The sequence below is a fragment of the Ahaetulla prasina genome, chromosome 1 (assembly GCF_028640845.1).
Source record: "Ahaetulla prasina isolate Xishuangbanna chromosome 1, ASM2864084v1, whole genome shotgun sequence".
In the NCBI taxonomy this organism is placed as follows: Eukaryota; Metazoa; Chordata; class Lepidosauria; order Squamata; family Colubridae; genus Ahaetulla; species Ahaetulla prasina.
In genome coordinates this window covers 34,047,630-34,073,604 of record NC_080539.1, presented here as the reverse complement: position 1 = coordinate 34,073,604, position 25,975 = coordinate 34,047,630, and the positions used below count along the sequence as shown (strand labels likewise).

The window sequence follows — 25,975 nt, the reverse complement described above, 5'->3', positions numbered from 1 at the left end:
ACTGCACCGGCAGGGCTTCCGTCCGCAAAATGTGAAAAAGAAAAAAAAACTCGAGTATAAGCCGATATACTCGAGTATAAGCCGAGGCTTAAAAAAACAAAACTCGAGTATAAGTCAGATAGACCAGTATAAGCCGTATAGACCCGAGTATAAGCCGAGGGGACGTTTTTCAGCACAAAAAACGTGCTGAAAAACTCGGCTTATACTCGAGTATATACGGTATATTATAGTAATCACATCTCTGTAATTATGTACATGAATTATGTTGATATTATTTCTCATGTATTTAATAATGGTTACCTCTATTACATTAAACATTGCAATTTGGTAGCAACATTTCGAGGGACAACTTTTGTGAAGCTTAGAAGTTGTGCCAACTCTCTAACACTTGAAACCCAGAAACAGTGTTTTAAAATCCCCTTGTCCCCTTTCTTACATACATAGATTATGCTTTTTTTTCAATTTTACAGGGTTGTGTGATATTTTCAGAGATTTTACATTAGGGAATAAGCAGGATGTGAAGTGGGTTGACTTCCGTTCCTGCCAAGACAATTCCATACAATAAGCATAGAAAAGAATCTATTTCTCATTTAATAGATTTATATTACTACGGTAAAAGAAGAAAATATTCTCTTCCTTCCTCATTAGCACTACTAAGCAAATCCATAACTGGATATGGGGAGACTTGGTTCTTCTGTTAAATATCTTGGCTAGGGGTGGAGATACCATATCGTCTATGTTTCATCCATCCACTGGGGAAAGGAAACTCAAGAGCAGCATAAATTATAAATGAGGATTCTCATTAAAAAATAATGACAATATGTATAAAAATTAAACATCTTTTAAAAAGGCAAAAGGCTTGAAAATTTATATGATAAAGTAGTTACAAAACAATTCATCATTTTTCCTTACCCTTCTGCTGGAAAAAAAAAACCCTGCTAAGACAAACATTGGCAAAAAAAACATAAGAGGAAAATAAGTAGAAAAATGTGGAGGAGGACTCAATAGTTCTTAATATCGTAATAAATTCCAAATAGGGGCAGATAGCTGAGAGTATTATTTATCTCCTGAACAAGCAGCAAAAGGTTATTTCTTACTTTAGTTGTCAAGTATACACAAAACAAAATATTAAACTTATTTTAAGATCGAGAAAGACTCCTTTCATTTTTTTTAGAGCAACCTTCATTGCAGAACAGGATATTCAAACTTATTATTTATTCTAAGGCTCTATAAATAACTAAATTCAAATTCATCAACTTTCTTCCACTTAAAAATAAATAAATTGCTTCTTTAGGAGCCATAATTAATTCTTCCCAAGTCACAAATATGAATTTCAGGAGCGACAACAGCATTACAAAGAAAAAAGATGTAAATAACTGTCAGAGTTCAATAAAATGCCAGCACACACTGTGTGAGATAAATGAAACTCGGTTTTAGTTTCAGTAAGGTTTGGAAATTATTTCATTAAAGGTAGCTAACAATATTATGAGAGGTCTTGTATAAAGACATTAAGACAAACTGGTTTTGCTTAAGTGAGATTGTTGCATTACATGCCTTTGTGTCATACAGATGGAGTTGGGAGAAGCAGAATTAATTGCTTTAGGCATTGATTCAGTGACTTGCCGCCTCTTTCCCTTTTCTTTTTGCTTATTCCAACCTCTAGGCAGTGAAAATGGTCCCTTTCCCACCTTTAAATGGCTTTTTCACTCATTCTACCCTATGGCTGAAGTTTGGCCTTAGAAGTCAAATGCATAAGAATTTAATGTTCTAAGGAAATGCAAGGCTTTTGTAGATATGCAAATGATGAGAGGGAGATATCCCAATCATCTCTTGGCAGCAGAAAGAGGCATAGCCTGAGAATAGCAGTAGCAATAGCACTTAGACTTATATACCGCTTTACAGTGCTTTACAGCCCGCTCTAAGCAGTTTACAGAGTCAGCATATTGCCCCCAACAATTTGAGTCCTCATTTTACTGACCTCAGAAGGATGGAAGGCTGAGTCAACCTTGTGAGATTTGAACTGCCAAATTGCAGTCAGCAGTCAGTCATCAGAAGTAGCCTGCAGTACTGCACTCTAACCACTGGACAGGCTTAAGATACAGAAGGATCTTGACAGACTTGAACATTGGGCACTATCTAACAAAATGAAATTCAGTGCTGAAAAAAGTAAGGTTCTACATTTAGGCAAAAAAACCCAAAATGCACAGGTACCGTATATGTGATACCTTATTCAATAGTAGTAACTGTGAGAGGGATCTTGGGAGTCCTAGTGGACAGCCAGTTAAATATGAGCCAGCAGTGTGCAGCAGCTGCCAAAAAAGCCAACACAGTTCTAGGCTGCATAAACAGAGGGATAAAATCAAGATCACGTGAAGTGTTAATATCACTTTATAATGCCTTGGTAAGGCCACACTTGGAATACTGCATTCAATTTTGGTTGCCACGGTGTAAAAAAGATGTTGAAACTCTAGAAAGATGCAGAGAAGAGCAACAAAGATGATTAGGGGACTTGAGGATAAAACATTTAAAGAACTGTTGATGGAACTCGGTATGTCTAGTTTAATGAAAAGAAGGACTAGGGGTGACATGATAGCAGTGTTCGATATCTTAAGGGTTGCCACAAAGAAGAGGGAGTCAAACTATTCTCCAAAGCACCTGAGGGTAGAACAAGAAGTAATGGGTGGAAACTAATCAAGGAAAGAAGCAATTTAGAACTAAGGAGAAATTTCCTGACAGTTAGAACTATTAATCTGTGAAACAACTTGCCTCCAGAAGTTATAAATGCTCCAATACTGGAAGTTTTTAAGAAGAGATTAGATAACCATTTGTCTGAAGTGGTGTAGGGTTTCCTGCCTAAGCAGGGATTGGACTAGAAGACCTCCAAGGTCCCTTCCAACTCTGTTATTCTATTCTATTCACTGCGCAACCGTGGCTTATTGTAGAATAAGTCTAATCTATCTAAGACTCTACTCTAGGTGAAGGAAGAACAGATCAGACTAGTGTATAATATCAGTCTTCAACAGTAAATCTCAGTTTTCCAGAAATTTAATGTCTTATTCAGTAATTTAATGGTTACATGCCATCAAATTGACATTGACTGTAACTGACTACATAAAATTTCTCCAGGATGACGTATCCATAAGTTGATCTTTCAGTTCTTCCAATGGTGTAACCATTGCAGATATGAGTCTATTCATTTTGCTGCTAGTCAGTCTCTTCTTTTTCCTTCCACTTTTCCCAGCATTCTCCAAGAGAGTTACGTCTTTGCACAATGTGTCCAAAGTCCTCGACTTATGACCACAATGGAGCCCAAAATTTATGTTGTTAAGTGAGACATTTGTTAAGTAAGTTTTGCCCCATTTTACAACCTTGCTTGCCACAGTTGTTAAGTGAATCACTGCACTTGGTAAGTTAGTAACCCGGTTGTTAAGGGAATCTGGCTTCCCCGTTGATTTTCCTTGCAAAAGGAGGTTGCAAAAGATGACCTTGGGACACAGCCATAAATATGAACCAGTTGCCAAGTGTCTGAATTTTGATCATATAATCATGGAGATGCTTCAAAAGTTGTATCTGTGAAAAATGGTCATAAGTTAACTTTTTTCAGTGCTGTTACAACTTTGAATGGCCACTAAATGAACTGTTGTAAGTCGAGGACTACCTGTATAATTTGAGCCCTGTCATTTTTGGTTCTGGGTTGATTTCTTCGATGATCCTTTTGTTTGTTTTTGACTGTCCGTGAGTATTCTCCAACACAGAGTTCAAAAACTTCAATACTTTTCCTATCTTGCCTTTTGAGAATCCAGCTTTTCCTTCCACGGAGTGCACTGTTCTGATCTTTGCAAGTCCAAGTACATGAATAGCTTTTCCAAGGCCTTCACCGCAGCTGTACCAACTGCTAGCCTGCAATGCATTTTCCGACTGCTTATTCCTTTTATTGTGGATAATCGATCCTAAAAGTCTAGTTTTGTCTCACAGAAACAAGTCAGTTATATTAGAAGCTTTATTGAAAAGAAGAATGAACCCTTAAACACAACAGCTGGTTGATCCACCGCAGTCCAGTGAAGTCAGAGCCTTTATGTCAGTTTGTGCACTAGAATTTAAACTAGGCTTTCTTCCCTTCTGGCCTGTGAGATTTTAGGGAGGTGAGAAATGAATAGAAAGGACAGTAGATAATCAGCAATCAAGAGACAGAAGGCAAACCCATTGACCACTTTCCTTACAAAGGACTGAAGAAGCTTCAGTCAACGAGATACTCTCCTCCCCACTAACATGAACTAGAACCGTGATGGCAAACCTATGGCACGTGTGCCCAAAGTGGCACATGAAGCCATGTCGCCCAGCATGCACAGCCTCACCTGTTTGTCTTCTGGGTTTCTGGCACACATGCGCGTGTGACAATCAGCTGTCTTTCGTGTCCATGGCAGTGCCGAAAACCGGTAGCATGCACGCCGGCCAGCTGATTGTTGGGTGCGCATGTGTGCCAAAACCCAGAAGTTTGGCTTTTCCGGAGCGCAATCCCTTCCCACTCACAGCAGTGCTGAAAACCAGCAGGCGCATGCACGCCGGCCAGCTGATCGTTGGCCGCGCATGTGCACTAGTACCCGGAAGTTTGGCTTTTCCAGAGTGCAGCCCCAATGAGCGTGTGCGCACTTGTTGCCGAAAAGGTTTGCCATCACTGGCCTTGAAGATTCTCTTTATTTCCAGAATTACGGAAACCTGGTTGGGCACAGAGGGGGGAGTGCCCCTTGTAGAAATGTGCCCACCGGGTTTCCGAGCATTCCATCAACCGAGGGTCCAAGGTAGGGGTGGGGGGGTGGCAGTTGTTATTAAGGAGAGTCTAGAGCCGAGGGAGACCACTGTACCTCAGATTGCCGGCTGTGAATCCCTCTTTGTGAGGTGGGGTCATAGGGGTCAGATGGGCTTGTTGGTCATGTACCTGGCTCCTTGCTACGTGACAACAGCCTTGCACGAGCTGCTGGAGGTGCTTGCTGGAGTGGCGGTTGAGACCCCCAGACTTATGGTCATGGGGGACTTTAACTTGCCATCGGCCGGCATGTCATCGACAGCAGCTCGGGAGTTCATGGCCTCCATAACGGCCTTGGACCTGATTCAAGTAGTTGATGGCCCTACTCACATTGGGGGAAGCACACTGGACCTGATTTTTATCTCTGGACAGTGGTTGAAGGATCTGGACTTGAGAGATTTAGTCATTGAACCTTTGTCATGGTCAGATCACTCTCTCCTTTGCCTGGACTTTCGGACCGCCACTCAACACCGCAGGGGGATGGGACCAATACGTTGGTTCCGTCCCAGGCGCCTGATGGACCCGGAGAGGTTCCAGACGGAGCTTGGGGCGTTTCCGGAGGGTCTGGCTCACGGCACGGCTGAAGAACTAGTTGCGGCTTGGGAACAGGCCGCAGCTGGGGCTCTAGACCGTGTCGTGCCTTTGCAGCCTCTGACCCGGCGTAGGTCTCAACCAGCTCCTTGGTTCTCCGAGGAGCTGAGGGAGATGAAACGCCGGAGAAGACGCCTAGAGAGTTCCTGGAGGTCCAGTCGTTCGGAGGCTGATCGGACACTAGTTAGGTCATATAATAGGACCTACCTAGTGGCATTGAGGGAAGCGAGACATTGTTACATCTCCTCCCTCATTGCGTCGGCAGATAACTGCCCGGCCGCCCTGTTTCAGGTGACCCGCTCTCTTCTTCAACAGGGGGAGCAGGATGACCCATTACAGGGGCGTGCTGAGGAGTTTAGTGGTTATCTATACAATAAAATCATTCAGCTTTGGGATGGCTTGGATCAAAATTGGGTGGATCCAGGTGAGAGGTCGGTGAGCCATCTTGTTGAGACTGTTTGGGACAGGGTCAGTGACTCCCGAGGACATGGACAGGTTATTGGGGAGGTTGAATGCCACCACATGTTTACTGGACCCGTGCCCCTCCTGGCTGGTACTGGCCACGCAGGAGGTGACACGAGGCTGGCTCCGGGGGATTACTAACGCTTCGTTGTTGGAGGGGGTCTTTCCTGCCGCCTTGAAAGAGGCGGTGGTGAGACCTCTCCTCAAGAAGCCCTCCCTGGACCCAGCTGTTTTAGGTAATTATCGTCCGGTCTCCAACCTTCGCTTTGTGGTGAAGGTTGTAGAGAGTGTGGTGGCACGTCAATTACCCCAATACCTGGATGAAACTGTCTATCTGGACCCGTTCCAGTCCAGCTTTCGGCCCGGATACAGTACGGAGACGGCTTTGGTCGCGTTGGTGGATGATCTCTGGAGGGCCAGGGATAGGGGTTATTCCTCTGCCCTGGTCCTATTAGACCTCTCAGCGGCTTTTGATACCATCGACCATGGTATCCTGCTGCACTGGCTGGAGAGTTTGGGAGTGGGAGGCACCGTTTATCGATGGTTCTCCTCCTATCTCTCTGACCGGTCGCAGACGGTGTTGAGAGGGGGGCAGAGATCGACCCCGAGGCGCCTTACTTGTGGGGTGCCGCAGGGGTCGATTCCCTCGCCTCTCCTGTTCAACATCTATATGAAGCCATTGGGTGAGATCATCAGTGGTTTTGGGGTGAGGTACCAACTGTACGCTGATGACATGCAGCTGTACTTTGCCACCCCGGACCACCCCAACGAAGCTATCGATGTACTGTCCCGGTGTCTGGAAGCCGTACGGGTCTGGATGGGGAGAAACAGGCTCAAGCTCAATCCCTCCAAGACGGAGTGGCTGTGGATGCTGGCACCCCGGTACAGTCAGCTGCAATTGCGGCTGGCTGTTGGGGGCGAGTCATTGGCCCCGATGGAAAGGGTGCGCAACTTGGGCGTTCTCCTGGATGGACGGTTGTCTTTTGAAGACCATTTGATGACCGTATCCAGGAGAGCTTTTTATCAGGTTTCCCTGATCCGCCAGTTGCGCCCCTTCCTTGACCGGGATGCCTTATGCACGGTCACTCATGCTCTGGTTACCTCTCACTTGGATTACTGCAATGCTCTCTACATGGGGCTCCCCTTAAAGAGCACCCGGAGGCTCCAGTTGGTTCAGAATGCAGCCGCGCGGGTGATAGAGGAAGCCTCTCGTGGCTCCCATGTGACACCACTCCTGCGCAGGCTGCACTGGCTACCTGTGGTCTTCCGGGTGCACTTCAAGGTGTTGATTACTACCTTTAAAGCGCTCCATGGCTTAGGGCCGGGTTACTTACGGGACCGCCTACTGCCACCGATTGCCTCTCACCGACCCGTGCGCTCTCACAGAGAGGGACTCCTCAGGGTGCTGTCCGCCAGACAATGTTGGCTGGCGGCCCCCAGAAGTAGGGCCTTCTCTGTGGGGTCTCCCACCCTATGGAATGAACTTCCCCCAGGACTTCGCCAACTTCCGGACCTTCGAACCTTCCGCCGCGAGCTGAAGACATATTTGTTCATCCGCGCAGGTCTGGCATAGGGTTTTGATTTTATCTGGTTTTAATTTGAGTGGGTTTTATTCTTTTAATCACATTTTTAACATGGGCCAAATGGAATCAGTTTTTTAAATTGTATTTTATTCTATATTTATTTTGTTTGGTGTTTTTATCTGGCTGTAAACCGCCCTGAGTCCTTCGGGAGAAGGGCGGTATAAAAATTTGATTATTAAATAAATAAATAAATAAATTCTGCATTTCCCTCAGGCCAGCTTTAAAACAGCTTAGGTCTGCAGCTCTTGCTTCCTTGAACTTCCCCAAATGACTGAAGTTTGACACCACCTTTCCAAGTTAATAAATCCTTAACCAGTCTCTTGACGCCCTTGAGAGGCAGACAGTAAATGCTTACATTATAGCAGTATTTTCTAGCTTGAGATGGTTCCTGTTGTGTCAGTCTATGTTCTTTCCCTTCTAATTTTTTTTCCAGGTAAAAATCATGTTCCATAAGCTTTCCTCTGTTGGGGGAAGGGGAATACAGGCACTCAATATCTTTTCCCTTATAATAAAAAAAGCAGCTTCTGTAAAGGGAGCGATATTGAAGTGAGAAACAGGGCTAGTTAAGTTCCATTGCCCTTTTTTACTTTTCTCTTTCCTCTGTTCAGAGTCACAACCTTCCAAGTTGTTATCGAGTGTGCTATGGTGTCAGAGAAAAGGAGCACTGAATTCTCTGCTCAAGTGCCTGGAGGTTTCAGCAACTGTTGTGCCTATGCTGAATAGAAGGATGGGAATATGGAGTTCCTGGGCTTGGCTAAAAAAGCACTGTGATGGAACAGCGAAAGAACCCAATCTGGGCTCAAAACTGGCAGCGTCTGGCATAACATTTGAAATCTAAACAAATATGAGTTATTTCTAGCAATTATAGAGCAAGAAAGGGGGGGTTGTTATCATTTCTTTTGCTTTCTGCCAGGATTTTTATGCCAGTGCATGGCTGTTTTGAATTAATCATCTTGTATAGTTACTCACTTCTGTATCTGCTTTAAAAGTCTAATTTGTTGATTTTAAAAGAGACATTGAATGCAACTTTTGGTAGTGGAGCCTAGATGTTACATTTCTCCCCAGATTCTATAGCTCCTTCCTTTGTTTTTCTTTGAATTTTCATTTAGAGTTTGTGCCTACAACCTATCTTCAAGGAAGCTTCTGTCCACAATAAAAGTAATCATCGGCTAAGCCTTATTATGGAAAAGTCTCTATTATCACAAGTTCAGCCATAGAAAAAGTATGAAGGCATTTTATTCCCACATAAGGAAGATGGGTAAAATGCTTGAATACCCTACTACACTTTTATATATAATTTCTATAAAGGTAAAAGTTCCCCTTGCATATATGTGCTAGTCGTTCCTGACTCTAGGGGGTGGTGCTCATCTCCATTTCAAAGCCGAAGAGCCAGCGTTGTCCGAAGACGTCTCCGTGGTCATGTGGCCAGCATGACTAAATGCCAAAGGCGTACGGAACGCTGTTACCTTGCCACCAAAGATGGTCCCTATTTTTCTACTTGCATTTTTTATGTGCTTTCGAACTGCTAGGTTGGCAGAAGCTGGGACAAGTAATGGGAGCTCACCCCATTATACGGCAAAGTATAGTTATATTTTAAATATTTAAGGTATAATAAGTATAATATAATTATATATATATATGTAATATTATAATAAATAATATAAAGTATAATAAAAGTTAAAGTATAATTGCTATACTTTAAGCTTAATTAACATTGAACATTAAATGCTAAATATTAAATTCTAAAAAGTAATAACAAGCATGGCTTTTAATCAGTGACCATCTCAGACTTTTTTATTTATTTATTTATTTAATTTATTTTATTTATAACATCAAAGAAGTTACTGTAAAAGGTACCTTTTTTATGAGGAATTGCTCCAAACCAAAGCAGCACCATTTTGCTCAGACTAGTTTTAACCAAAGGAGAAGTAGAAATATGGATGACTGATTCTAGCTCAGAATTCAAAGAGCAATAATTCCAATGCATCTGGAGGATAGCAGGCTTTTAAGGGCTGTCTTTATACATTCTGGGTCCAGGCCATTTTAAGCACTCATGGTCAAAGCATTTGTTACTCATTTAGATATGTGTGAAGGTTGTTTGTCCTTTTTTATTTGTTTAGCAGCAGCTGTCAATGCCATTTACTTAAGAGAAATAGTTCTCTTTTGCGCCTAGTGTATTATTTCTTGTAGCGCAGCTGGTGTAGCAAAGAGAATTTTATTGTTGCTTGACCCAATTACTGCTTTTTCTGCCTTAGCCCTTCCCTTTCCCCATAATCTAATGATGAAAACTAAAATGTCCTTCATGTATTTGGTCGGTTTAGACAATGCCCTTGAAGGGCTTTATACATTTGGAGCATGCTATATATTATTGCTATTTAGATTGTGTTTTGATATCTAGAGCTGCGGTGGCACAGTGGTTAAAATGCAGTACTGCAGGCTGCTTCTGCTGACTGCCAGTTGCTGGCAGATCAGCAGTTCAAGTGTCACTGGCTCAAGGTTGATTCAACCCTCCATCCTTCTGAGGTCAGTAAAATGAGAACCCAGATTGTTGGGGGCAATATTCTGACACTGTAAACTGCTTAGGGTGGGCTGGAAAGCTCTGTGAAGCTGTATTTAAGACTAAGTGGTATTGCTATCCACTGTCTAGCCTTTTGTCTTAGTTTAGAAAGTTATGCATTATAATAATCTTCGTTTATCTCCCTCCTCAGGCAGAGAAAGGTGATGGTTACTTAGCACAGATTTAAAGTTTAGTTTCCCACATCTAAAGCAAATGTGCAAGAAATTATACTGAACTTTAACTAGGGTAATTATGAAAACTTAAATTCACCACAATAATTAGAAATGTCTCAAAAAGATTTATGAATGATGCCCAGCAGCTGTGCACGCCTACATTTTGTAGGCAAATTAAGTCAGCCTAATGACTTCTAGATGTCTGAGATGGTATCTCCCATCTTCCCTAACCATTAGGAATGCTAGCTGGGATCTTAATGGGAATGTAATCCCACAGAGGCAGGTTGTGCAGGGTGTCTGGTTGTATGAGGCCAACATAAAGTGTACACATATAGCAATAGCACTTAAACTTATATATCGCTTCACAATGGTTTACAGCCCTCTCTAAGTGGTTTACAGAGTCAGCATATTACTTTCAACAATCTGGGCCCTCATTTTACTGACCTCAGAAGGATGGAAGGCTGAGTCAACCTTGAGCCTGGTGAGATTTGAACTGCCAAATTGCAAGCAGCCAGCAGTCAGCAGAAATAGCCTGCACTACTGCACTCTAACCACTGCACCACCGTGGCTCATATCACTTATTGTCTGCATTTTGTATGGGTTACAATACCTTCCATCTCCCAGAAATATCGTCAGTAGATATTTTCCTGTCAGAGGGATTAGAGGTAGGTGGTATGGCGTCTGCTTTGCTCAAAGTATAATCAGTCCCCCCCTTTTTTTTTTGTTTACATTTATATCCCGCCCTTCTCCGAAGACTCAGGGCGGCTTACAGTGTGTAAGGCAATAGTTTTTTGTTTTTGTTTTGTTTTTGTTTACATTTATACCCCGCCCTTCTCCGAAGACTCAGGGCGGCTTACAGTGTATAAGGCAATAAGGTAATAGTCTCATTCTATTTGTATATTTACAAAGTCAACTTATTGCCCCCCCCAACAATCTGGGTCCTCATTTTACCTACCTTATAAAGGATGGAAGGCTGAGTCAACCTTGGACCTGGTGGGACTAGAACCTGCAGTAATCTTTTCATGGATAAGATTAACTCTTTGTTAATCTTGGAGTTGGGTGGCCTTATAAATTCTTAAAATCAAGCAATCGAAACTTCTCAAATTCTTATTCTCTGATTTCACATTCCCAGGACAGCCTTGGTGGCAACAGTAAGACTGCAATGGTTGCTACCATCAGTCCAGCAGCAGATAATTACGATGAGATACTTTCTACCTTGAGGTATGCAGACCGAGCCAAGAACATTGTGAACCATGCTGTGGTCAATGAAGATCCCAATGCCCGAATCATCCGAGAACTGAGGGAGGAAGTAGAAAAACTCAGGGAACAGCTTACCAAAGCAGAGGTAAGTCTTCTTGCACCAAGGGCAATAGAAGGAGGGATTCATTTAATCAGTCAGTAGATGATGTCCTTCTCCTCCAACCTTAAAGCACATTCTAACACAATTTGCAAATAATATAACCTGACTTTGAATAATGAGGTTTCCTGTGTACTGAAAAGATTTGCTAGTTTTTTAAATTTTGCAAATTGCAAAGAGAAGGCCCAATAGTGTGTTTGCTGCTGGGACAAGGTTACAGGTTGATCTCTCCAATACTCCTCTGATCACGAATGAAGGTGAATGCACATGTCCCAGGATAATGTTGCAGGATCCAATCTGGATCGGTCACCGGGACCAGAGGTTTTGTCTTCTAAACTTTCAGACTCATGCTGGAGCCCATCTTCATGGAACTTCTCTCTAGCCACTCCTCTGATCATGCTATGCCTGTTCAGCAATAGAATGACAGAACTTCGCTTCTCGCATCACATAGATCAAGGTTCAGTAAGCAGCCAATTCTGAATCTGTGTGCAAGAGATTTTCTCCTTCTTCCCTCCAGCTTTTCTGGAAGCAGATCTATTGGCATAGATAGGTCATACATTCCACAAATATTAAATAGCATTTCCAAAATTCAGAAGCATAGCCATATTGAAGCATATAAACCTTGCAGACAGACTTCCCAGAAACAAATGCCTGGCATTATGAAGCGGGCTCAAGTTGTTTATTTTTGTATGAGTCTCTGAGAGCTACACCTCTGAATCCATCATGAAGACAACCAAGGCATTTTATTCTAAAGAGCTAAGAAGCGGAAGCTGAAAGCAGAGTTAGCTTAGTCTTCCATAAGGAGATTTTCTTAGAGGAAAAAGAAAATATGGGTTTGCTCCATTGATAAAAGATGGTGAGCACTGAAAAACAGATATCTGGAAAAAGAGAACTCTGATGGAAGAAGGTAATGGCTGGCAATCTAAGATGGATCTAGATGGTTTGGCTATTGAAGGTATATGGCTTAGTAAAAAACAAACTTGAGAGACAATGTTACACTAGTGAAGGATTGTTAGCCTGAGAGGAACTTGAAGATTCCTGAAATATTCCAGGGCAAGTTGTCAGAAGATTGCCAAAGAGAACTGCAGTTTTGATTGTGCCCAGCACAACAAAGAGGAGGGGGTTCCAGCCTCCCGGGGACCTTTTTTTGAAAAGCCATTGAAGATGACTTTGCAGAAGCTGGATTCTCAGCTGAATATAATTTACAGGAACTCAGCATACTGTATCTAAACTTTGTTAGGTTGGAGAAGATAGGACTTGCTTCCATCATGCCATAGTTTCCATTCACTAATTCCTAAAAAGCAAATAAACACATGCAATCAAATAGAGAGAACCACACTCCTGTGAGATGAAGGAACTGGGAAGCAGGATGAAGCTAGAATTTCTTCTCGTGGATTAGATGCAGAACGAAGCAAGAATTCCTGATGGTGGAGGAATAGGTTACGCCCAAACACTGCAGAACTGTGGGTAGGTCAAGCGAAAAGAGCTAGGTGTGGTGTGGTTTCACATATACTGCACTAGAAATAGTAATCTAAAACTCGAGTTTCGGACTCAGCTGACCTTGTGACAATAAACAGGTTTACAGCTGTGTAGCTGGGTTTATTTTTGACTCAAACTTCACTTTTCTAGTAACTCCCTGGCTGCCATGATCCTTCTTGATAAATTTTCATCTCCGTGGAAAACCAGAATTTAGGATGATTTATACCAATGTGACTTCTCAACTACAGCCCTTCTGACCATGGCATTACGAAGAAATGGAGTTGCAGTCTGGCAGGGGGTGCTTGATAAAGCTCTCCTTGTATTGTAGAGCAAATTTGGTAACATCTAAATCAGAGAGCTTTCCTGCCAGTGAATTATCTATTAAATCTTTCCTGTCCAAAGCACAGCAGAGGTTTTTTTTCCTTAGCCCGCTTTAACGTATTGCCCTCTGCAGTTTTGGAGCCCTCTGCAGCAGTAGTGAGTTCCACTTACCTTCACTACCGGTTTGGAATCAGGAGCGCACATGTGTGCTTGTTTTGCTCACGCTCGGCGCTTCTGCACACATGCAGAGCATTCGTGATGACATCTGGGCGGGTGGGCAGAGCCTCCCACTGCTGCCATTATCGGTAGAAACCCACCACTGCTCTGCAGGTATTATAATACCCATTTTACAAATCAGATCTGCCCCCAAAATTTGGAGAAACCTGAAATTCTAACCCACATATTTCTTAGATGTCCCTTCTGTAGTCACTTGTACTCTATCTTTATAATTCTGTTTCATTAGTCCTGGGGACATCTTTATTTGCTTTTTACAATTGAACTGGAACCCTAACATGTCTAACATTGCAAAATTTATTTCATCTGCCATCACTTTACACAGGGAAACAATTCCTTTAACTTTTAGGATTCTACTAATATACTTTTTCCCTTTTTCATGTTTTATGTTTTTAGTTTTCTGTTATATTTGACCAGTCATCAATCCTAACAACATTTATATACATGTATACTTTCATATACGTGCTTGCTTATATATGTAGGATTTATACCTGTGCATCTACATGCACATACCTACAAGTCCAATACTTATATTTTTAGCTGTTTAATGTTTAGTGTAAAGTAAGCATTTTAGTTTTTTTTAATTCACAAAACAGTTTTATAATCCCATTAATTAGTTTTAATACTTTGAATCCTTAGTATTTTGTAACCTGCATTTATAGCATTATAATTGAAATATTTCATTTACTTTAATTGGTTTTAGAAAATATCTGTACTTTTAATTTAAGCCACGTAATCTCTTATAATAATTGCACAAAATACTGGTCAGTAAACATAATAAATTTAATAATAATACACAATTGTTACACTAGGATTTCCTTTTATCAGCATTGTAGTAAAATGCTGAGTTGGAAGGTCAGACTTTTTCCACCTGTATGCAGGTATCCTCTCCCAGTATTACAGACAATAAGAACAGAGGTTTCCTGCATGTATTATTCATGGTGGCTACTTTTCAGTCACATAGATCACAATGATAAGATCATGAAGAATGCATGAAACCTTAATTTGATGGCCCTTCTAAGGAGAATTCCATAATTTGCTTTTTTCTTTCATACTTCCACTCCCCACCCCCCTTAATCTTTTAGGCTATGAAATCTCCAGAATTAAAAGAACGTTTGGAAGAGTCTGAAAAACTTATCCAGGAGATGACAGTAACCTGGGAAGAGAAGCTCAGGAAGACAGAGGAAATTGCACAGGTCTGCATTTTTGTATTGAGTTTTGCTGGAACATAATGATGATTACTATCACCATTTAAACAATGGTGAAATACCATGAAAGCTCATGATACCTCTGGATAATATATGATCCTATGAATGAGTTATTTCTTAATTTCTAGGATGGTCAATTCAAAGAGAGATTATTGTTGCAAAAATAGTGATCTTCTGTGTCTAGATCAAACTTTGGACTGCCAAAATGAAGTCGCCTTCATGGCTTTGTTGTTGGCCAAAAATAAATCATTGTTGGTACATATTTCTGGTGGTAGATTGCAGATGGACTGGGTTCTGTGTCTCTCTACATTCACAGAGTGTGTTGTTATCATCTAAGATCCTCCAATGGAACGTATTGATTTTACACTTAGGCGCTCCAACTCTCAACCTATTCAGGGTCCTAAAAGCAGCATGAGGGAGGTCAGATCTCGAAGGTCTCCTTCCTCCATCTTTTAATTCGTACCCTCAGGAATGTTTGTTCTTGTCATAAAACTTTCAAAAGCAGTGATGGATTTGCTGAGAGTTTAAAGGAAAGGTGAGCACTTATTTTTGTGAAGGTTGAGAGACGCAGTAGGTGCTGTGATGATGTGGGGAGGAAAAGTGGTTGTGCTTTAAGCTAATTTTATTTTACTGATTCTGTGGAAATGGTTCTGGGGCAGATGTGAAACAAGTATTTAAGGGTGCCATTGCCAACCCTGCTTCAATTACTCTCTTACAGGGCCTCCATGGGTTCCAAAAATCAAATTAAAAAAAAAAATAAGGGACCAAAGGAATGAAAAATACTTCATAAGATCTTAGGAGTTGGTGTTCCCACTTAAATCCTTGTACAGATTTGTTGAGAAAGCCAAACACTTGTGAAATTGAGCAGTTCCCTGAAAATTGGGCCACTTAACATTTGTCTGTTGCATCACAATTCTACAAAATTCTTGACACTATGTATGTGTAAAGCCACACCCTATTACCACCAGTGATCCCTGCTGGGAATCATATTTCTAAATAAGGTTTCATTTCAGAATAAACTGGATGAGAACAAATACTTTGGAGCTTAATCTTCATGCATACCTTTTTAGCTTATACACCCAAGGCCCTGGTTTCTCAATTAATGGTCCTTGAGACTAAATTCCACAAGAAGCTTAAACATCTTTTCTCCTCCTCTTCCCTGCATTGCATACATATTTCCTTTTTTTTTTTTTTTTTTTTTGACGGTGGCTACTTTTGTCCCACATTTTCCTGGGAAGTGGTGTTTCATATGGCTAAATTCCAAATCATATCAGTGTAATTTTTTCCTTGAGGGTGAGTGTGAGGATGAGTGGTTGGGCTATGTGACCACAGCCAAATGCTGTAGTTGCAGGACAATAACATCATCATGTCATTGAATTGGACAGGTCAGTGATTTCAGGATCATTTCTTTTTTATATTGCAGATGTTGTCTTAATCATTTGATGAGTTAAGCCTAAATGTTGGTATTCATTCCTTTCTTTTTCAGTGGTTTGGTAGTGTAAGTTCTGGGATTCTGGATCCGTGAAAAGCGGTGGGAGCCAAACATGGGCTGAGGGTTGCAGGTTGTTCATCCAAAATGAAATTTGGAGATTAGGAGAGCAGCTGTGGTTGTAGCAGCTCAAAGAGATGGATAGGGCTGCAGTAGCCAATCATTGACTATGGCTCTCCTTTTGTTTTCTCTCTCTGTTATGTCCAGGGAGAAGAATAACCACACATTGTGGGAGAATATATGGTTCTAATTGTTTTTCCTAATGGTAGTTGTGTTCCTCTCAAATAGGAAAGGCAGAAGCAACTTGAAAGCCTTGGCATATCTCTTCAGTCATCTGGGATCAAAGTGGGTGATAACAAGTGCTTTCTGGTGAATTTGAATGCTGACCCTGCACTCAATGAACTTTTGGTCTACTATTTAAAGGTGAGATACTAAAAAAGATGTACAAGGTTGTTTTTAAATTGCTTAAATGTAAGAAGCTCCTACAGATCTCATTCCTGAATTCTCCTCTAATATCCATTGTCTTTTGAAAAGAGTCACACAGGAAATATTTCAAAATCCACCCTGGATTTGATCATTTTTTTAATGGATCAAGACAGATTGGTTGGGCAAAAGCAGGTTTTGTGACATTTCATTTCTGTCAGGCTGGGCTCTTCAGGATACAGAGCTATTTATTCAGTGTCAGTGTACTCAAACCCAAGATTTTATTGTTAATTGTGAACTGTTTTGAACAGACACTAGGATAGAGATCATTCTTTTTTATGTTATGAAAAGCAGAAGATTTGTATCAATCATGATTTGATGTGTGCAGTTGCAAATCAGATTCCCCCATAAATACATTTTCAATGCCATCATCCTGTGAATATAGTCTCTTTGGAAAAAATATATACTTCAATATTTAGCGCTATGCAATACCATATTTCTCAGCAACTTTGTACAATAAGTCAGCATTATTTCTCCCCTTGAGGTTGGAAAAGTCCTATCTTGGCTACTATGGAATTGAAACAGATTTCCCAGCTCTTGCTTTTTAGTTAATTGCAAGCCATGATTATGAGGGAACTAAATTTGCAGAATCATGGCTTGCGTATATAATGCCAGGGTCATAATGCAAAAGCAGAAGCACCAGGCAGGGAATGCAACTTCATAAAGCCAGCTCCTAAATGGAGATAGGCTGCCATTTAAAACAAGCAAACACAGTATATTTATTGCATACCTTTCTGGGAGTTATGCAATGAATGGCTCTTTTTCTTATCAAATTGTTTAGATATGTCAAAGCTGCTTATAAACTTATTCAGACCTGTGACATTATTTTAAATGCTGCCTCTTTAAGAAGAACCAGTAATCCTATTTATAGTGGGCTAGCACCCTGAAGAATGTAAGGATGGGGGTTGGGGAAATCTTTAGTCATCACTGTTCCCTTGAAGCAACAAAAGAGCTGACTTTGAATAGCTTCAGAGAATTTCAAGGCAGTGTAGGTGTCTAGCTTTGTCAGCTGGCACACACCCCCCTCCCAACTAATTCCTGATGCCATATCTGTTTCTTTGCTACTCAGCGTGAAGGCCTTCAAAGAATGTCTTGGCAACAAAATACATGCAAGGGGTGACCTTGTCTATTTGCAAAATGTTAAGGTTTCATTTTAGCACCCTAATACTGGTATCTTAGAATTTAGAAAGAAGGAAAGAAGAGGGAGAAAATTCAGACAATCATTTCAGCTCCTTTTGTAGTAAGTTTAGATTCCTAAAGTTTAGATTCCTAAAAGACTTCTCCTTTAGGAATCTAAAATGATGATTTCTTTATTAAGATATGCTATAGTTCAGAGGTCTCCAACCTTGGTCCCTTTAAAACTTGTGGACTTTAACTCCCAGAATCCCTCAGCCAACAAAGCTGGCTGAGGAACTCTGGGAGTTGAAGTCCACAAGTCTTAAAGGGACCAAGGTTGGAGACCCCTGCTATAGTTAACAGAGCTGATCAAATTTATAATAGGATATTACCCCCAGGAGTACTACAATATGAAGGCTCTCCTGGTATCAGTTCTCCTGGATAAAGCAGACAGGAAACATGACTTGCTGAGATAATTCTCCTTTATTGTCGTCTACATGAACATAATTTTGGATGTCTGAAAGCACAGATTTCCCACAGTCTCTTTTTACAGCGTGATCAATTAGAGACTTCCTAAGGCTCTTTCTCCAGCAACTAATTCTACTATATTGTAAGGCTATATTAAACACAATTTCACAAGTCTGAAAGTACGAAATACACACCATCTCTTTTATATAGCTTGATCAGTTAGGGTGGGCCCTTTCTACATTGCTTTCTGTGACCCTTAAGCAACTGCAATATCTTTTCACCTCCTCCCTCAAGGTCATTCTCACATACCATTACATTTTATCTGCTACAATTTGCATTTTGTTCAACCTTTGCCTCTTTTTTGGGGGGTGGGGGAATAATTGATATCTTACTGTCCGAATAAACCTTGTTTAAATGGATTTAGAGAAATAGTTCTGTGTATTATTTAATTCAGCATAGAACTCAGTATCTTAGTTTATAGTGAAATATATCTTTTAATCAAACTTTTAGTTCTTACATTTCCAGAAAGACATTTGAGTGAACGGCATCCATTCCTTTTGCCTTTTAGCATTGTTATCGTGGTTCATAGCCTGATAGACTCATCCTCAAATAGTATGCACTTTCCTTCCTTCTTTCAGTTCAGATATGTAGTTCAAGTTCATAATGATCCACATTCCAGATTGTCTGTGGGAGGAATCTGTTTCAAGTGCCAAACTACAAAGAAATAAAAATGACAATGAAGCCCAAATCCATAAAAAGTTATTATTCCAAACAGCTCCAGCAAGCATTGTTATACAACATTCAACAGGGAGACTGCATCTGGAGGGCCTCAGGTTCCCTGCCCCCATTCTGATTTCCATTCTTACAATTCTGGTCTTTCTATTATGGTCTTCAATGGGTCCATTGTTGTGTTCCCTACGTTGAGAAATGAGGTAGGTAGCTTCCAAAAAGGATGCTTTGATTACTCAGAATAATATCTCAAAATAAAACAAGTTCCACTTGATATCTTGGCGCTAAGCATTCAGGCAACCAAACAGCACTTTCTGATCTGAAGAAAGCATTTCCAACAAATTCACCTTCAGACAGATGCTCTAATTCAGAAATAGAAAGGTGGTTGTTGATCAAGCCCAGAGGCAAGGGACAAGGCAACCTTAGCAACTTTTAAGATTTATGGACTTGCAATTCCCAGAATTACCCAGCCATCATGGTTGGCTAGGGAATTCTGGGAATTGAAATCTACAGGTCCTAAAGTTGCTAACATTGGAAACCTTTGCTGTAAACTGTAGCTTAGTGATTCTAGTTATCCAGGTTTCTTATTCTGAGGATTTGTGATGAATGTTAATAAATCCAATTGAGTTTTTAACTATGATTTTTTTATTTGTTTTAATACAAGGCTGCTTTGAGGAATTGAAAAAAAAAAGACCGCAGAATTTTAAGAAACAAATGAAGCATGCTTCCTTTTCCTTTTGACATTCAGCAGATTGCATGTAGGCTACTGTGCTAGGAAGACAGGTGAAGATGAGTAACATTAGTAGACTTAATGTCAAGGACAGTATAATTTCCATTACAGTACAGTCAGCATCTTCTCAAATGATTGACTAGCTGGATACATTATTCTTCATCAGAACTGTGCTCCAAATTAAAGATGGTACGGGGAGAAGAAAGCAAAGTTAATTCAATAAGACATTTTATTTCTCTCTCTTTTTCTCTTATCCTTTCATTGTTTCCCCCATTTGTTTCCTGCCATCATACTTTTCCTTTCTTTTGCTGCTGTTAAAGAAAAGATATATACAGTAGAAGTGGGCACACTGCATTATGGCAAATGCAAACAAAGTGCAATCCTGAATTATTTCCATTTCAACTAGTCGGATAATATCTGTAACTCTCAGGACTGGAAGCTGCTCTTTCCCTCTATTTCCTCCTCACAGCTCATTTTTTTCCTCTGTTGTGATTTTATACAGTAAGTGTAAGGGAAGGTAATGACCGAGTGCACACTTGATGCTAAGTCGTGCCGCAATCTGTTTAGTTTTGCTTTATTTGATGGGAAACCAGCCATCATTTTACAAATTACAGTTTGCTGGAGCACTTTGAGAAAGCTGGACTAGATAAAGTGAGAATGGTCAGTTTCATATGTGGCAAATAATATGAATTTCTGTTGGATTTCAATGGACCTAACCTTGAATCTTTTGCAGGAACACACACTCATTGGATCTGATAATTCCCAAGACATACAGCTCTGTGGATTGGGGATTCTTTCTGAACACTGTATAATAGATATCACTGGGGATGGACAAGTCATGTTGACGCCTCAGAAGAATGCTAGGTAACTGAGTACTGTGCTTTGTCTATAGAGGCAAGAATTTTGCTCTTATTTCCGGATTAAATGAAATATAGAAGAGGTTCCACAGTTGGATTCTGGAACCTTTGTAGCAAATGAAAGAACTCACGTCTGCCCTTTTTGCTTGCTGCTGCTTCTTTTTTTCTCATTCCAATACTTTTCCAGTAGAATAAATGCATGCACATAATTGGAATAAATAATAGTGCCAAAACTGTGGGCTTTCTTGGCTCAGAATGTCTATGTATTCAGTAAAGGGAGAGGGAGAACTTGGTGAACATCCCCGCACACACACACCCCGCTGCATTGACCAGAAGCCCTGAAACAAGCAACATGCCTGGGACTGAGCTGCGATTTTTGGCTATGGAAAACAAAGCGGCACAGGAAATTGCTCAGACCAGTTGTTGCTCCATCTCCTAAATTGTCATGGTCTGTTCCTTGGTGGCATGTATCTGGTGGGTGCAAAAGAGGTTTGTTTGGGGTGTTTTTTAAACGGCAGACGGGACAGTTGTTACAAAGGGAACTGGAAAACAAAATGACTACCTCTTTCAAGCAGGAAAAAGAAGATTCTAGCCGAAGACTTTCCTTCTCCAGTTGTAGGAGCTTCCTTGTATAAGAGATGGCTCTGCTTTGCTGCTGTGGCTCAAGGGGGGGGGGGGAGGATCGACACAAGTTCTTCACATTATGTTTTTCTTAATCATTGCCATGTGGCATTAAGGGCAAGCCAAATCCTCGATGTGGGAATGACTATATTTACTTTTTTTCCCCACACTTCAACACAGGACATTTGTGAATGGTACAGCTGTTGTAGGTCCCACACAGCTACACCACGGTGACAGGATTTTGTGGGGAAACAATCACTTTTTCCGGTAAGCTGCTGATTCCTTTCATTTTCTTCTGTAATTGGTTTAGCTCAGTGGTGAAATGTAAAATTTGTTACTACCGGTTCTGTGGGCGTAGCTTGGTGGGAGGTAATGTGACTGGGTGAGCATGGCCAACTTTTTTTTTTAAAGCATTTTTTCTACAACCTCTTCAGCCGAAGAGGTTGTAAAAAGATGCTTTTAAAAGGCTCTGACGATCCCAGCTGAGTTGCCTGATCATCAGAGGCTTTTGTTTTTTTAAAAAAGCTTTTTTTTTTGCCTTATAAAAGAAAAAAAAACCTCTGACGATCAGGCAACTCATCTGGGATCGTCAGAGCCTTTTAAAAGCAGAGGTTGTAGAAAAAATGCTTTTAAAAGGCTTCTCTGGCGTTCCCAGCTGAGTTACCTGATCATCAGAGGGTATTTTTTTTTTACTTCTAAAAGCATTTTTTCGGCCAAAGAAAAAATGCTTTTAAAAGTAAAAACAAACAAACCTCTGATGATCGCGCGGCTCAGCTGGGTATGGGAGCGGGGGGAGGGATTTTTGCTATCAGTTCTCCAAACCACGCACCGCCATCGCTACTGTATCAGGCGATCCGGTCTGAACCGGGAGCATTTCACCCCTGCTATATACCCTCCCCAACCCAGGCCTCTGATGCACCTCTTGTGTACTCCCCCTCGCACACTTCCCAACCCACATGGCACGTCTTGCAGATCCTATGCACTGTCCCTGACCTACCCTGAGCCTCCCCTGTGTCCCCACAACTCTCTCCATCTCTCTCCCACCTGGCGGCGATCACTGCTGATCTGGGGCTTCCAACTTCCTGCTGGATTCTAAATGGAGTTTCCTTATGGGAACTGACAAGGCATTTTTGCATTTGTTTTTCAAAATCAGATGAAACCAGTTTTCAAAGGTCGGGTGTTTGTTAGCATTTTTGTTTCATGTTTAAGGCTGAATTTGCCCAAAAAGAAAAAGAAAACAGAAACAGAGGACGAAGACAAAGATAGTTCAATGAAAGGAAGCAACAGCTCTGAACAGCTGGATTTAGATGGAGACAGCTCCAGCGAGGTATCCAGTGAGATCAGCTTCAACTATGAATATGCCCAGATGGAAGTGACCATGAAAGCTCTTGGAGGAAATGGTAAGGAATGTGGATGCATTGTTTCCACTTTATGGTATGCCATTTTGCATGTGGTTGCAATCTAAGGTTATGTTGTTATGACTGTGATATACATTGCATCTTGAACAAGAAATTTAATACAGTACTACTCTCTGTAGCTTACTGGGGAAAGTTTTTCTTCTTTGATTTGTCTCTATGATATAAGAGCCATGGTGGCACGGTGGTTAGAATACAGTATTGCAGGTTAACTCTACCCACTGCCGGGAGTTCGATCCTGACCGGCTGAAGGTTGATTCAGCCTTCCATCCTTCTATGGTTGGTAAAAGGAGGAGCCAGATTGTTGGGGGCAATATACTAACTGTATAAACTACTTAGGGAGTGCTGTAAAGCACTATGAAGCGGTATATAAATCTAAGTGCTATTGCTATACGCAATGAACTTTTGCGATAGCAAGTTATCATGGAATATAAACAGTGGTGGCCAAAGCATTCTGTAGAAACCACAGTCATGCCGCATGCTTTATGACATCATTGTGCATATGACACAAAAATTACACAATTTGTGTCATTTGTTTGCAGGATACAGTTTCTAGGGATTATATCATGGATGTATAAAATAGTAAGAGGTTATATATGAATGTAGCTTTGGTTTGTTTTATAAGACTTGAAACCCTACAAATGTATAGTAATAATATAAACTTTGTTTATATTATCAAGGAAGATTGGCATTATAAATTGAAGAAAAACATAAACATGTAATCCTGCAGATAGTAGTTTACAGTTGGTTATATTTAAAAATATCCCAAAAGATTGTCTGAAGAAAGAATGATAAAATGCAGTCTGAATAGTTTTTTTATACTGATTCCCATTGATCCTCTTAGTATAGCCAATTCCATAGCCTAGATCAGGGGTGTCAAACTCGTGTCATCACAGCGGTGTCATGTGACGTATTGCGACTTCCCCCCCTTCACTAAAGCAGGTGTGGGCATGGCCAGCGTGTGATGCATCCGGCGCATGGGCTGTGAGTTTGACAGCCCTGGCCTAGATGCTGTAACTCAGTCTGCATATAAGCCTAGTATCCAAGGGTCAAAATTTTTTGCAAGATTTTGGTGGGGATGGTTTGTTCATACTCCAAAAAACAATGCACCAGCAAGCCCAAGGTGTTAGACAAGAATCAAATATTGAGTTTGAAAGCTCTATCATACAAGAGAGGAATAAGCAGTATTAAATTACATATAATCTTTTCTATCTGTTTTACACTGGCCTCAATTGTACCCATCTCTAATAAACTAACCTGCATGTAACTGCTGTTGGTAAGGGGCAAGTATAGTATTAAATAAAGATGTGCTTTTTTTTTGTAATTTGGCCTGTCATCCTTTATTTTTTGTAGTTTAATAAATTCATATTTAGGTACTGATTCACTGAGTCTACCTGAATTCTTTTTCCATTTGTCCAGAAAATTAAAGAGTGATATATAGGTAATATTCATGTTGTTTCCTTGGAAACAAGATAGAAATGGTTTGCTGTGGCCTCCTTTCAAGCTTTTGTTGATTCCTCAATTCTTCTACAATCCTGCGCTTTTCAATGGTTTCTCATTCAAGTAGTTATCATATTCCAACCTGCTTAGATAGGTTCAATTAAAAGATGTTGTCCACTGAGACAAGGCAGCCAAAATAATAAAAATAATCAGTTCAAAAGGTTATTGAAAAACACTATTGATTATTTTCCTAAATTAAGAGAGTAGAAGCTATTCCTGAGACTTCCATTCCATAATCTAAAAAGCTGGCCTCTGAAATTGGAACCATCTTTTAAAAGGCTTCTCCTACTTATCTTTCTCCCAGAAAAGATTCATGCTGAAAAAGGAGAGCCTTTGAGTAGCCTAAGTAAACTGTTTAGAGCTTTAAAGATGAAAAGCAGCAACCTGAATCTTGCATGGAAAAATAACCAGAACTGAGTGCACATAATGGACATAAAATGGCCTTCAAATTATGCCAAGAGTTAACAGCTAGCTGCTTCATTTTGTGCCAAAGGAAACTTCTGGAAACTCTTAAAGGTCAATTTTATACAGTTTGCATTTGCAGTAGCCTAATTGTGATTTGGCCAAGTGTGGAAGAATAAATTTACCACCCAGAGTGAAGCAGGCACTTCTTTTCCCTCATGAGATCCAGAGTTTTGGTGCTGCCTGGGAAAGAGGGTTAAAGCAGCAGCCCCACCCTTTCCTTAATTGGAAAGTTTATCCCATAAAACAAAACAGAAAGCCAGCGTGTGTGAGTCAAAAAAAAAAAAAAAGTCAAGCCAAAAAGACAGCAAAGAAGCAGGAAAGAGAAACCTTCAACGGAAAAGCAGCAGTTTTCAGGGAGTGAAAGAAAACTGCAATTCTTAGACCTGCAAGACTAAGAAGCAGAACTGAGAAATGCAGGGGAAAAGAGACCAACCAGAATCTATAAAGGAAAGCAGGGCCATTGCCTGCAGGGATCCAGGTGCAGAGCTCCACAAACCAGCTCCAGAAACAGAGGACTGTGAGTGCTGGAGTGGGGGAGGGGAGAGCAAACTCTATAGAGCAGGATGTCCAACCTTGGCAAGTTTAAGACTGTAGACTTCAGGCTGGCTGGGGAATTCTGGGAGTTGAAGTCCATATGGCTTAAACTTTCCAAGGCTGGACATCATTCCTGCTGCAGGGCAATGAAAAGGGTTTTCACATACAAATGTACTGGGTACTGGTATAGGAGCTGAAGGACCTGGAGGTAAAGAAAACATTTAAAGAGCTAAGACGTAGTTAATTTAGGAAAACATAATGCTGCAAATATGGAGATGGGAGAATAGACATGGATTGTAGAGATAAAAATAGAACTTTATCGATTAAATAAGATAGAAATAGTCGTAAACTTAAAAGTAAGGCTGTAAAATAAAATAGGGAAACAGAAATAAGCCCAGAATTGGGATTAAGATTCGATGTTAAGGAATAGGAGTTTAATTTTGTATAATGAAATGATTTGGGGGGAGGGGAGACAAATGCAGTCTTTGGGTTTGTTAGCTGGACCAGATTAAGAAACTTCATAACACCAAGATTTGGGTTTCTGCGATATTAGCTTCTGTACAATGAAGCTGAAGTAAACTAATTTGGGTAACCATTTATCCAAGTAATCTCTGGGAAACTGAGGCAAAGATCCATTTGTATTCCTCTGAGTATACAATGCCTATATCATCCATCTGATAAAGTTGCAAAATTTCTTTCTCTTGCCATGTACATGTATTTATGCGAACTAGACTGTGTTGTTTCTTCGTGTCATATAATATATGTGGGTACATGCATAATTCTGTATTCATTCATTCAT

General features: G+C 40.7%; 1 protein-coding gene across 1 annotated transcript in view; it reads left to right on the top strand.

Moving 5' to 3' along the window:
• KIF13B (kinesin family member 13B) overlaps nucleotides 1-25,975 on the top strand; it is a 161,062-nt gene that overhangs the window by 66,602 nt on the left and 68,485 nt on the right. The window contains exons 11-16 of the mRNA XM_058164468.1: nucleotides 11,303-11,515; nucleotides 14,647-14,757; nucleotides 16,547-16,681; nucleotides 20,518-20,648; nucleotides 21,443-21,529; nucleotides 22,472-22,662. Of these exons, the coding sequence (XP_058020451.1) occupies nucleotides 11,303-11,515; nucleotides 14,647-14,757; nucleotides 16,547-16,681; nucleotides 20,518-20,648; nucleotides 21,443-21,529; nucleotides 22,472-22,662 (868 nt within the window). The remainder of the gene's footprint in view (nucleotides 1-11,302; nucleotides 11,516-14,646; nucleotides 14,758-16,546; nucleotides 16,682-20,517; nucleotides 20,649-21,442; nucleotides 21,530-22,471; nucleotides 22,663-25,975) is intronic.